Genomic DNA, 12,052 nt, shown 5'->3' with positions numbered 1-12,052 from the left:
AAAGCTCTCTGCTATAGCTGTGTGTGTGTAACAGGGCTTAGGAGGTCGAAGGGGCCAGCACTGGGAGGAACCCAGGAAGGGGTGGGGGACAGAGGAGTCTGAAACAGCCCCCGTCCCCCTGTTAGCACCACTGAACGTGAAGCGTTTGCCCCAGGCCACGTGGCAGGGGCTCGAGGTGCTGCTGGGCATTGTGCCGCCACTGCATCACCGGCACGGCTGCACCCAGACCTCGTTTGTTTGAGCAAGGTGCAGCCCGCGCCTGTGCCAGGGACATGCACAATAGCCCGTGGCACAGTGCACACTTACAGGATTAAGCGGCACACAGGAAAGGACCGGGCTTGTTTAGACCTTCTGCATTGCTGTGAGTTTCACCCAGGAATTTATTCCTAAATGAACCTTTCCTCCTTTTTTTTTTAACTACCTTTTAAATGTCACTTTGCTCTGAAAGCCAGTGGGATTAGTTAATGAAAAAGACAACGTTTTTAATGACTTCTTCATAAATTATGTTTGTGCTGTAAATCAAATTCTGCAATCCTCCAAATCTGAAACCTGCTTCATGAAGCAGCCTGTTGGAGGTTCTGATTTGGTTTCCAGCCCTTGAATCCCTCATCAGGATTAGTTCTGGTGTACAAAATGTTCTCTATCATCATCAAACTGGCTCTTGCACACAAGAATGGCAAGTCCCTTCCTTCCACACTGCTGAAGGTATGTGTAAGAGCTAAATTGCAGTTCTTAGGTATGTTGCATTGGTCATGGATTAAGAAAGGAGTCGTAGCATATGCTTCAAATTGCTTTTTTGTCTTGGAGCACTTTTTTAACAGTTATGTCTGTAATATTAGTTAAACACAAGGTTTTATCTTATGGAAATATACATCAGGAGGCCATGAAGTGTTTTTAGGATGGATATTTTTTTTCGTCATTTGGAAACATGTTTCTGTATAGTTTAAAACAATGCTGTATAGTAGTGTTATTCCACTGTATAACACTGCACATTGGCTTTCCCTGGTTAGTGTCCCGGTTAGATGACAGACAGTAAGTTGCAAAGAGTGGTGCTGAGTCACAGCACCAGTTGATCTGCCTTTCTCCAGCAGTGGATGCCAGGGGAAGAGTATAAAAACAGGGCGAGCATGCAGTGATATTTCCCCAAAATTTTCTCTTAGTCCCCAGAGACTTACAGCTCAATGACTGTATTTAATAGCCTTTGATAGATTTGTCTTTATGAATTTGACACTTGCTCAGCTCACGTAAACTTTTGCCATTCACATTTTGCTTCACTGATTTCAGGATATTAAAAAAAACCCCAAACCTATAATGGTTGTGTCTTCTTTTTACATAAAAACTCAGATACAATCATTCAGAGCCTTTTTCTTGTTAAAACCATGCAAAGTAACCGTGTTCCTGAATTTCAGGCTGTGCAGCGCAGAGGAACTACTGTGAAACCAACTGGTGCCAGAATGGAGGCACATGCGTCAACAAGTGGAACACATACATCTGCGAGTGCCCCATACGCTACGGAGGGAAAAACTGCGAGCAAGGTAGGATATAAAGACCTCTTCATGCGTAGTCATGTGTGCATGTTTCATTACCTGTCATTGACATCTCATAGCACATATGTCAAACTGTGACACTTAAGGGATAGGTAACAGAAGATTGCAATTAAGACTGAAAGTTACCCATTATCTATTTGAAATAATTTTAGAGATCACCTATATAGTAAATATGATAGCTGACATACTGTCATGAATAACCACAACTTTTGTTGATTTACTTACATAAGCAAAGTAGTTCCACAGAACTTGGCAGTATTTAGTAATTTGTTTATAGTAAAAATGCCTGATCCTAAGCCCCTTTAAATCAGTGGAAAGAATCCCGCTGACTTTATTGGGCTTTGACTCAAACCAGAGATGAATGTGGAGTTTTAATCACCATCTTCTTGGCAAGTAGGCACTCTCTGCTGAGTACGAGCACTTTCAGTTTTATTGGGTTTTCCTTTGATTGAACACAATGTGCGTGTATGTGTAAAACTTCATTAAAGGATGAGGAAGGAGCAGCAGGTGTGTTATAGGACATGAAGAACTTGCAGTTAGTTTCTTCCCAAAGAAGCGAGGAGTTGTCTGCATGAGGGGTCCCGTGGGGTCACTGCAGCAGCGGGCTGCCTGCTCTAAGGTGGCATCTCCACATCTAGTGGAGGGTTGCTCATTTGGAGTCTTCTTGAAGGCTTCCAGTAAAAAAAACCTGCTTAAACTACACAAGGCTTCCCTAGAAACAGGAGGCCAAATTCTGGCCTCTGATGCACATGTGGTAGGTCTTCATTTCTGCTATTCCCCTGGGACACTTAGCTCTGAATAGTTCACAGTATGATCAAGGATTTTGTTCTTTTGATGTATCTACCCCAAACCAGACATTCTTGATTACTCTCAGCAGGGTGTGGACCCTGGAACAGCAGGTCTCCAAGCTGAGGTGCACACACCACAGCTATTTGCAAACCACTTTAGCACAGTGTACCTCAGCCTGGACCAGATCTAGGTGGTGGCAATGGCTGTCCCCTTGCCTGAGAAGCAGCGGCTTAGGAGGAGAGGACACATAGTTAAGTTTTGGGCTTGGAAATAAGGGTCTGCAGGGTGAGGGACAGGGGAAGGGAACGATGGAGGCCAGTTCCTTTGTTCCACCTCATGCAGAGCCCAGAGCTGCTATTACTGCCCCTAGCAAGGTACCTGCTTTCTGTAGCGGCTCCTCAAATATTTTGAGCTCCCCAGGTTTGTATGAAGATCTAATTTTTCCATGTGTCTTATGTCAAGTATCTTTGTCAGTGAAGTTCTGGTGTTTTCTTCATGATAGGCTGGTCTCTGTGGTACAAACCCACACTGATGTCTCCTGAGAGAGTGCCAGGGCCCAGCTCTGGTGTGACCTGGACTGGGGTAAATGGGGAGTAGTGCTATCACATGCAAAGACTGTCCTTCTCTCTGTCTTCATCTTAGTTTTGAAATGGAATTTCAAAATTTGGTCAAAGGTGTTTTTTACTCATAATTTTCTTATCCCAAACTCAAGACCAAAACAGGAAGTTTGGGATTTAGAAAATTACCTCAGAACTGCCCTGTAGCCATCATTGGAAACTCCTTTTAAGTTCAGGTAATACAGATGACGACAATCACAGCATCCCTGTCTCCCCCCACCCCTGCAGTCTCCTCTGCCTCCAGTGCTGTGCATTCCTGCATGTCCCCTTTGTCATTTGGTAACCCCATGTTCTTGCTGATGCCTCAGTGTGTGGGGTTTTTTTATAGTTTGAGGGCAGCAAGCTACTTGCTTCTTTGGTGATATTTGTGGGGCAAAGTACCCTATGGAAAAATTGCAAGCTAAGAAAGAAATTAATTTTTCTGAAATGTGACCAAAGATTTCAGGATCCTGAAGTTAAAGTCAGGAGGAATCACTGATATACAATACTCCTGGCTTTCACATTGCTCATTTGAGTGCTCAGATATGATCCTAACAGCATTAGCTATTATTAGGCAGCTATTTTTTTAAAAAGTCTTAGCTAGAATATTTGCATTCTTGTGTAGGATTGATTGGCTGATGCATTTCTTCAATCCCGTTAGCAGTGCTGGATCTGCTTCAAGCTCACAGAGGACAAAGACTTTGGCAGGTTAAAAATCCAACTTTTTTGATTGCCAGCCCTTCAGAAACTCCGGAATCTGGTCTGCACTAGTGAGGATGGGGTATTTTACCTTCACTACCCTCCTAGGACCTGCTAACTCTCCTTCTGGCAGCTGCCATCTTCCTCTGCTGACATATAGAAGGGAGATAAAATTAGGGAGAAATGAGTTTCACCTTTGTTGTAGTTTAATTCTTTTAAAAATTGAGATAGTGCAGTGCTGTGAAGAAGATCTAGCAGCTGTGCCTGACTCACTCTTGGATGGCTAACATCATTGTGCTAGCCTTGAGCTGAACACCACAGGTTTGCACCAAAACATAAGCTGTCACATGTCCTACACCCAAACTGCAGGTGACATCCCAATGTTGTCAATGTGTTTCCCCAGGCCCTCTGTCTCCACAGTGAATAGCCCTCAGGTCTTTCTGACAGCCTTTTAAATGTAGGAGTCTCTTAAAAGTGTGTGTAGATACACAGGCAGCGCTTCAAAGTGACAAACCCTGAGACAACAATTAGTTTGCATCACTGCATCGCAGATGGCAGGGAGATGCTGTGCTTGGAAGCACACGCGCTCGCCTCTGTGGTGCCACAGGTGGTCAGGTCCCATCTGGGTACATTGGCCACCAGCCCCTCCATGGAGACCCCTGGTCCCAGTCATGGGGAAGGGCTGGGGGGAGGAGAGAGGTCAGAAGGGGGCTGACAGATGGGGATTTCTGTTTTGCTAGCAGGGGAAGGTGCACCCTGGCCCCAGGGAAGGGAGGGGAGTTGGGAGGAGGTGTGGGAAGAGAATAGTATTTGCAAGCACAGAAAGTCACTGCTGGTGAGAAAAGGAAGAAGGTGGCTAATTGCCATGCCAGTCCAGTTCTCCCAGGAGCTGAGCCGAAGCGTTTGCAAGCAGCATTCCCAGCCCCCACCAGGTGGGAAGCCTGCAAGGTTTGCATCCTGGCTCCACTCTCTAGAGGCAGGTGGACTTAAAAATCTCAGCAATGGTCTAGAAAACCACTAGCAAAGAAGTTGGAAGTTGAGGTTGTTGTGAAGGTCGTCAGGGTAAAGGAGGAAGGAGAGGGCTGACTACTGCACGTGTGGCGCAGGAGGAAATTATCCTGCTCAACAGCAATGTCCTGGTTACTTTTATGTTGATGTGGTGCAGTGTGGGCTGATGAATCGTGCCCTGGCCCAGACAGCCAGAGCTTGAGCACTGGATTCAAGTTTTAAGGAACCTGGGGACATCTATGTCTGCTGGCAAACCATTTTAAATTGCTGTCTGGGTTTCAAGAGCAGGCTGAGCTTCAGTTGTTCCACCATATGCCCCTGCTAGCATTCACAGAGGACCAAGTGTGACTGCAAAGGAGAGATCACAGCCTGGAGCAGGAGCGAGAATGGTTGCCCTTTGGGGCTGCCTGCACTTACCCCGTGGTGGGGTGGTTGGGTAACCACACCATAGAGAAGGGCAAGTCAAGTTACACCTCTGGCTTGGCTAGTGGTAGTCCACTTGTCACTGACATCTGGTTTCTCACAAATAGGGAGCTGAAGAGCTTGCACTTTCCTCCAACCCCTGCATTCCCCCCCGCCAGCCTTTCCATTTATAGAGACCAGCAAGGCAGATATATCAGAATTTGGGGTTTGGGTTTTTTCCTCAAAAAAATGCAACTTCACATCAACCTGACTCCATCTTCTGCTATGATGTCATCCCTCTACTTTTTTCTAAGGACTTGCCTTTTTATAGTAACATGTACGCATTTGTATATACGCAATCTCTCCTATTACAAGAAAATCCAGAAGAGTCAGCAGGTATGGTAGCGTGGAGCAGAAGGGGAAGGAGACCTCTTAAGCCCTGTCATCTCACTGACCATCCACATGGGCTCAGTGCATGACGAGATACAAGGCTGGGTGCCAATCTGCAGTGGTTGTAGCCAGTCTCTAAGGCCTGCTTCCACTTGCAAAAAGCTGCCGTGAACTTCACCATCATGCCTGAGTGAGGACATCAGGCAGGGGCTGACTGCAGATCCCACTACAAGGTGCCACACATGGTGCAAGTGCCATATGAGGTGCTGCAAACAGCACAGAGCTCCCACAGCTTAATTTGTGCTTCTCATCAGTGGGATCAACTAATCCATGGTATTATAGCTCCTGTTACCTGAGGTAACTACTTTAAAAGTCCAAAGGGTGGATGTTCCCCTATTTTCCATCAGCAGAGTGCTTTCCATTGAAGGCTGTCATCGGTGTCTGCTTGTAGGAGCTGTGTTCGTGCAAGGTCAGAGAGGAGGGCAACTCTTCAGCTGTCACCTTGAGATATTTAAGGCAAATGATTTAGGCAATTCCACACAAACTTTCTCCCTGTGAAAAGGCTGCGTAGCTGCAACAGCTGAATAAGCTGGCTCTGGAGTATTTATGAATTAATATTTCCTGTTGCCTCCCAGTCTTTTCCTCTGTGTTTAATCTGTTAATTAGAAGTAGGTAATCAAGGATATGTTGAAAACATCTGCAGCAACTGTTGCCCTCATACTTCCTGCTCAGTCCACCCACTCATCAGCAGAACTGTATCAGTAGAAATCCTGAGCTTACCTTTCTAGGAACATCTCTCACCTGTGTAATGCCATAGTGGTGTGGAGGTGCTGCCTTTGAGTGCAGGCAGCAAAACAAGGTGCCCACCCCACAACAAGGGTAGGTTGTGAATTTACAGTGTTATCAGCTGCTTCACAGTGACTTGCCTAAAGTGGCTCTTACACCATAGTAGTTTAAAAATACCTCAATGGAAGAAGGACTAGCTACCTTGTGCCATCTCCACGACATAGCGTCATTTCTCCTCTTAACCTTTGTCCTAAAGGATATCAACTCTTCCTCTCCTGTCTTTTGATTTACAGCAATGCCTTCTCCTCAGCGTTTCAGTGGTGAAAGCATTATCATTTGGAGTGACCTTGACATTACCATCTCTGTGCCATGGTACATCGGGCTGATGTTCAGAACCCGGAAAGTCAATGGCATGTTAATGCAAGCCAATGCAGGGGCTGCATCCAAGATCAACATTCAGGTAAAAGTGTGGCTGCCTTTGATTAGAAAAGAATTAAGAAATTCTCCCCCATCAGTGGATATGGCCACATGAACTACATAGCTTCATCTGCCCAGCTAAATGCACATCAATAAATACAAACGATTTCTTCAGCCTTTTACAGAGATCGAAAGATCAGTGCTCAAAAGATCATTGTAAAATTCAGATTCGTTGATTTAAGATTATTTTTTTTAAACAGAGGTAGTAGTATGCATTAATATAGATGCAAAAAATGTGCCTTGTGATTGGTTTGGGAGTTTTTTGCCAGTAGGGTAAGTTAGAGTCTGAATGTCCAAAGTTATATGAGGAGTTATTGCAAGTGTTCCCTTCTTTATTGTTTGAGCTTTTTTCCCTTTTGGGTTGTCTTAGGAAACATTACCATCTTGCCCTCTGCCCCCTTCCGCATCAAATACAAATACGTAGCAAAAAATAGACATGATATTTTTTTCAACAGATACTCAACAACTACGTGCAGTTCGAAGTGTACAGTGGCCTGAGCCAGGTTGCTAGTTTGAAGATGAGCCAGTTGCGAGTCAGTGATGGGGAATGGCATCATTTATTAATAGAGCTGAAGAGTGCTAAAGATGGTAAAGACATCAAGTACCTCGCTGTCATGTCCCTGGACTATGGGATGTACCAGGTAAGGCAGCATCATAACTTTGTCGCTAAGCACTACAAAAATGTTTTTAGGAGAAAGTAGGATAAAGGACTGTGGTCAAATACTTATGCTGTGAGCCATGTTCTGCAACAATTTGTGCCTAATGAAGTTATATTAATGTTTTACACCTAGTGATAAGATATCTAATGAACAAGTCTGTAAAAAGCCACATTCAGGTGTCTGGCTCCTCACTGCTTTGATATTTTTTCTGTAATCTACTGTCAGCTACTGCTTGACTCCACCACTACAGAAAGTAGGCTGTCTGTGTCACAGAGGATGATAGTGCTTCTTATCAACTGTCCTTTTCCTCAACAGAGCACTGTGCAGATTGGAAATCAACTACCTGGACTGAAAATGAAAAGCATCATTGTGGGAGGTGTCTCTGGAGACCAAGTCTCTGTTCAGCAGGGATTTTATGGCTGTATGCAGGTATAAAATGAAAAGCATAGCAACAAACTTTGAACTTTTAAGAAAATACCCATGTGAAAATATGGGGTTTTCTTTTTCATCTGTAGCCAAACATTTCTGTTTCCTCCATCAAAATATCTAAGAATCAAAATATTAAAGTGCACCCACTTTCCCAGGTACAAATCTGGTCTCACAGGGGAACAGCATTGGGAAAAAAAATCTGGGTTTGGCTCATCAGGTGATGTTTCTTTAAAACGTAGCCTCATGGATTAATGGAAGTAGTGAAACACATAGTACTGTCTTGTGAATGAAGACTCTAATTTAAAAATAATTGTCTTTTGTCACCAGGGAGTAAGAATGGGAGAGACATCTACAAATATAGCTACACTCAACATGAAACAGGCTATCAAGATCAATGTGAAGGAGGGTTGCGAAGTGGATAACCCCTGTGATTCCAGTCCGTGTCCGCAGCACAGCTACTGCAGTGATGACTGGGACAGCTACTCCTGCGTCTGTGACCCAGGTAACCCAGTGACCATCCCATGCCTTCATCCAGGAGCTGGATCACATATTCATGCGCTCATCAGAGTACGAGCAGTGGCAGCAGCAGCATGCTTGCAAAGTGCTCAGCTTCTGATTCTTCCTCTTCCAATCAGTATTATCTTTCTCAGTCTTACTGTAGCACCCTTGAAACTGCAGTCATAGACTAAGGATCATTTGTTCTAGGCAACGTATCAACCAAACAGAAAGACAGTCTCTGGTCCAAAGGGCTTTTTCTGTGCACCTCCCCTTTTCTTTTTGTCTGCTTTCTTTTTCTTTCCCAGCCTTTTCTGCTGTTGAATTTCAGTCTCACACCCTGCATCCTAATCGGGATACTTTGAATGTTTTCTCTGTTTTGGTGCGTGTAGCCGGCACATGCTGTCAGCACCCAGCACAGTCACCTCCCATACATGCAGGGAGAGAATACAGAACTATTTGTAACACATGCCCTGAATATAAAACTGGGAACCAATGGCACAAGGGTGCCTCAAGCATGTTAACAGACTGTCAAAAAGAACAGCCCACTATCTTTTTTTTTGCTGAGAGGGAAAAGAGTACCTTCTTTGTGACAGTATCTCAGGGGGGATCTACTGATTATTGAAGATGTGTTATTAGCGTATAAGTTTAAAATAGATGGTCTTTTGGAGACATGCAAATCGTAAATTACAATGGTTGCTGTAATTTTATGACCTTGTCTCCCCAGGGTACTTTGGAAGAGACTGTGTTGATGTATGTAACTTGAACCCATGTGAGCATGTCTCCACGTGCGTGCACAAACCTAGCTCATCCCATGGCTACACCTGTGAATGTGGACAAAGCTACTATGGACAGTACTGTGAGAGCAAGTAAGAGAATTATTTTTGTTCTTGGTTTCTTGATCCTTCCAGGTAGCTCTTCTCCTAAGGCAGCAGTCCTCCCACTTCCTTTTCTGCTTCAGTTAGCTTTCCTGTTAAAATCTGAGTGTTCAGAGTGGATGGTATTTGCAGGCTCCCTGCCCTTGGGCACTACTAAACTCTCTTCCCAGAGACCAGGCAAACTTCCATATAGTCAGGAGCCACTTTTCTTCATCAGCAGCTCAGGGTCTCAACCATGTTACACAGCACTGCAGCTGACCTGTACCTTGTGGTGGCCTTGGCCTGAGTTTGCTCTGCGTCTCTCCTTCAGCTCCCCCAGCACGCACACAGAGCGATGCACTCAGTTAGGTGGCCTGTGACCAGAAAAAATGGCTTTGCAGTTTGGGTCCAGTCCCTGGGCTGGCAAAAAGCCATCTCTTCTGGGACAGTCTGGGAGGCCTATGTCCTGTTGCTGTGTGGGAGAAACGTGCCGATTCCCTCATCACTGGCTTCCTGGTCTCAGATAAGCATTCAGCAACCAGCCTTATCCCAGAGGCGGCACTTTGATTTACTGTAATATGGGCCATTCATGATGTGCAAATGAAGTGCATTTGTCTGCCCGTTTAGGAATAGCTCATGTGATGTTTCCATCCCTTTGAAAACCGCAAGCTTCTTCCTCCGCCTTTTGTTGTGTGGGCTTGCAAATGTTGGCCGTGCTGTTGCCAGATTCGTTTTTCATTCCTCTGGATTAGCGACGCAGAGATGTTGTCCCTTGTCATTATCTGCTGACATCATGTCAAGTGCAGCATTGTGGTTTTTCATATTATAAAACATAGAAGTACAAACCTGGCAATTACCATGAACAAAATTCTGCGTGGTCTTTGAAACAGACAGCAAACAGCTTTGCTTTCCTAACAGGAGCAGCAGGGAGGGGATTCCTTGTGCGTTATGCTGATCAGACTCAGTGGTATCATCCTTCAGGCTATTGCTTGACGAAGACTTCCAGCTAGCAGAGACCCTGGTCACTGCCCCTTCCCAGCGCTCTCCTTGCCAGCACTAGTGTTGGGGGAACTGTGGGACAAACCTGCTCAGAAGCTCACCCAGAAGAAACAGAACCAACAAAAATGAGGGTTATCCTTCAGCAGGGGTGGCATTTGGGTTGCTGCACAGCCTCCAAAGAGCTGCGCTGCTCCATTCATAGTCTGAATCATAGTCTTTGATTCATAGTCTGCATCAAAGCTGCCACCTTTCCCTCTTCCATGTTGCCAACCACATGTGTCCTCCTCCTCCTCCCCTGTGGCAGACTAGGGCTTTTCAGACCCTGCGGTGAGCTGGCTGAGAAAGCCAGGTTGGCTGAAAGTAGTGACTTTTCTTTGTAGGGTGAGCTTGCAGCCAGCTTTGCACCTGAGCTGGTGTCCCCACAGGTCGGACAAGCGTTGCTGCCTATGGCACATCTGGGACAGGAGCCCATAGGGATAGGGGAGTGGGATACAAAGTACTGGGGAGCTGTACCCCAAAGCTGTTTGTGGCAGTAGGTAAACCAGGGCACGGGCTCAGCACTGCCTGCAGTTGCCCGAGGTGTTGAAGTGCTAGCACAGCTCAACACAAGCTGTCCAGCCTGCCCCAGCCAGCGGTTTCCGCAGCGGGGGACTGGGGCTGGTGGAACTGGGACCATTGCCATTAGGCAGCCTGGGGCCCCATCACCCTCTCCCAGAGGAAGGGGCACTTCATTTGCTCGTACAGATATACACTCCTTTTAAAGATGAGTTGGTCTTGAAAACATTTAGAGAAGTATTCCCTCAAGGGTTTCGTGGCACTGATATTCTTTATTTTCTTTTATTATAATGAATATATATTTATATATGTATTGCTGGCTGCTGCAGTGAGATATAGTACACTCTATAAGCTGATGGGAGTTGAGTGCAGATTTGGCCCAAAGCAGTTCTGTCCCATCTTTTAAGAGGAAACTTAAAAGAACTTTCTTTCCATTTGATTTTCTTTCATAGGATTGACCTGCCTTGTCCCAGAGGCTGGTGGGGAAATCCCATCTGCGGCCCATGTAATTGTGAGACTAGTAAAGGGTTTGATTCTGACTGCAATAAGACCAATGGAGAATGCCACTGCAAGGTAAGCAAAAGAAACCAGTCTTAAGTCAAAATTTCTTTAGTTTAAAAAGTAACTATAAGTGAATATCTGAGGCAAAGTACACACACTTGTGCTTTGTATCATATGTATATGTGCTCAGTGTAGTTAAAACTTTACCTAAAATATTTTGCTGGCACCGCCCTTCACAAAATCATACTGTGCAGCTCTTATCTTACTTGCATGTGGAAAGCAAAACTGAGAGGATGAAAGCCTGGCTCTGATCTCTCTGAAGTGCAGCCCGGATTATCGGGGGAGATCAGACCGGGGTGCAGAGGAGTGCCGGTGGTGGTTTGTGTATCACAAGTGAGTAATAGCCATGAAACAGCTCAGGCTAGCTGGGTGAAGCTCTCCCCTGTGCAATGGCCAGCAAAAGGCCTAGCAGCTGGAGAGAGGTAAATAATAGAGAGGCTAAATGCTTTCCTCAGTGCCAGCTCTGTGGAGTTTAAGAGGAATTTGCTGTGGACAGATGGAGGACACGGGAGGGGAGGCGCCTTCCTTCTGAAGTTTCTACAAAGGACTTCTCACAATAGGTTTTACAATAGGTTTGAATGACATCAGAGGAGCTGGGCCTGTGCAGACCGGCGGCAGTGAATCTGGCCCCGAACTCCTTTCTGAAATGCCAGCAGGACACACAGCAACTGTTGCGTTAAATCAAGTCAGTGGGGTGCCAGCACCACGCTCCTGTGCAATCGTGTAACGCCTCAGATCAGAAGCGTTTACAGATGCGATTTGAATACGTGATCATTGGTTGCTCTCCACCCTGTACATGAAAA

The 12,052-nt window shown here is 45.5% G+C and overlaps 1 protein-coding gene across 6 annotated transcripts in view; it reads left to right on the top strand.

Annotated features, from left to right (window-relative positions):
* The window catches only part of CELSR1 (cadherin EGF LAG seven-pass G-type receptor 1), a 177,137-nt gene that overhangs the window by 124,090 nt on the left and 40,995 nt on the right, over window positions 1-12,052 (top strand). For all 6 annotated transcript variants that reach the window (XM_075024902.1, XM_075024903.1, XM_075024905.1 and 3 more), the window contains exons 8-14: window positions 1,410-1,535; window positions 6,511-6,677; window positions 7,150-7,335; window positions 7,669-7,782; window positions 8,110-8,284; window positions 9,005-9,146; window positions 11,141-11,261. In XM_075024902.1, coding sequence (XP_074881003.1) covers window positions 1,410-1,535; window positions 6,511-6,677; window positions 7,150-7,335; window positions 7,669-7,782; window positions 8,110-8,284; window positions 9,005-9,146; window positions 11,141-11,261 — 1,031 coding nt within the window. The remainder of the gene's footprint in view (window positions 1-1,409; window positions 1,536-6,510; window positions 6,678-7,149; window positions 7,336-7,668; window positions 7,783-8,109; window positions 8,285-9,004; window positions 9,147-11,140; window positions 11,262-12,052) is intronic.

The sequence above is a fragment of the Buteo buteo genome, chromosome 4, assembly GCF_964188355.1.
Source record: "Buteo buteo chromosome 4, bButBut1.hap1.1, whole genome shotgun sequence".
Taxonomy (NCBI): Eukaryota; Metazoa; Chordata; class Aves; order Accipitriformes; family Accipitridae; genus Buteo; species Buteo buteo.
Note: the sequence above shows the minus strand (reverse complement) of the source record. Positions and strands in the feature narration are given on the sequence as shown.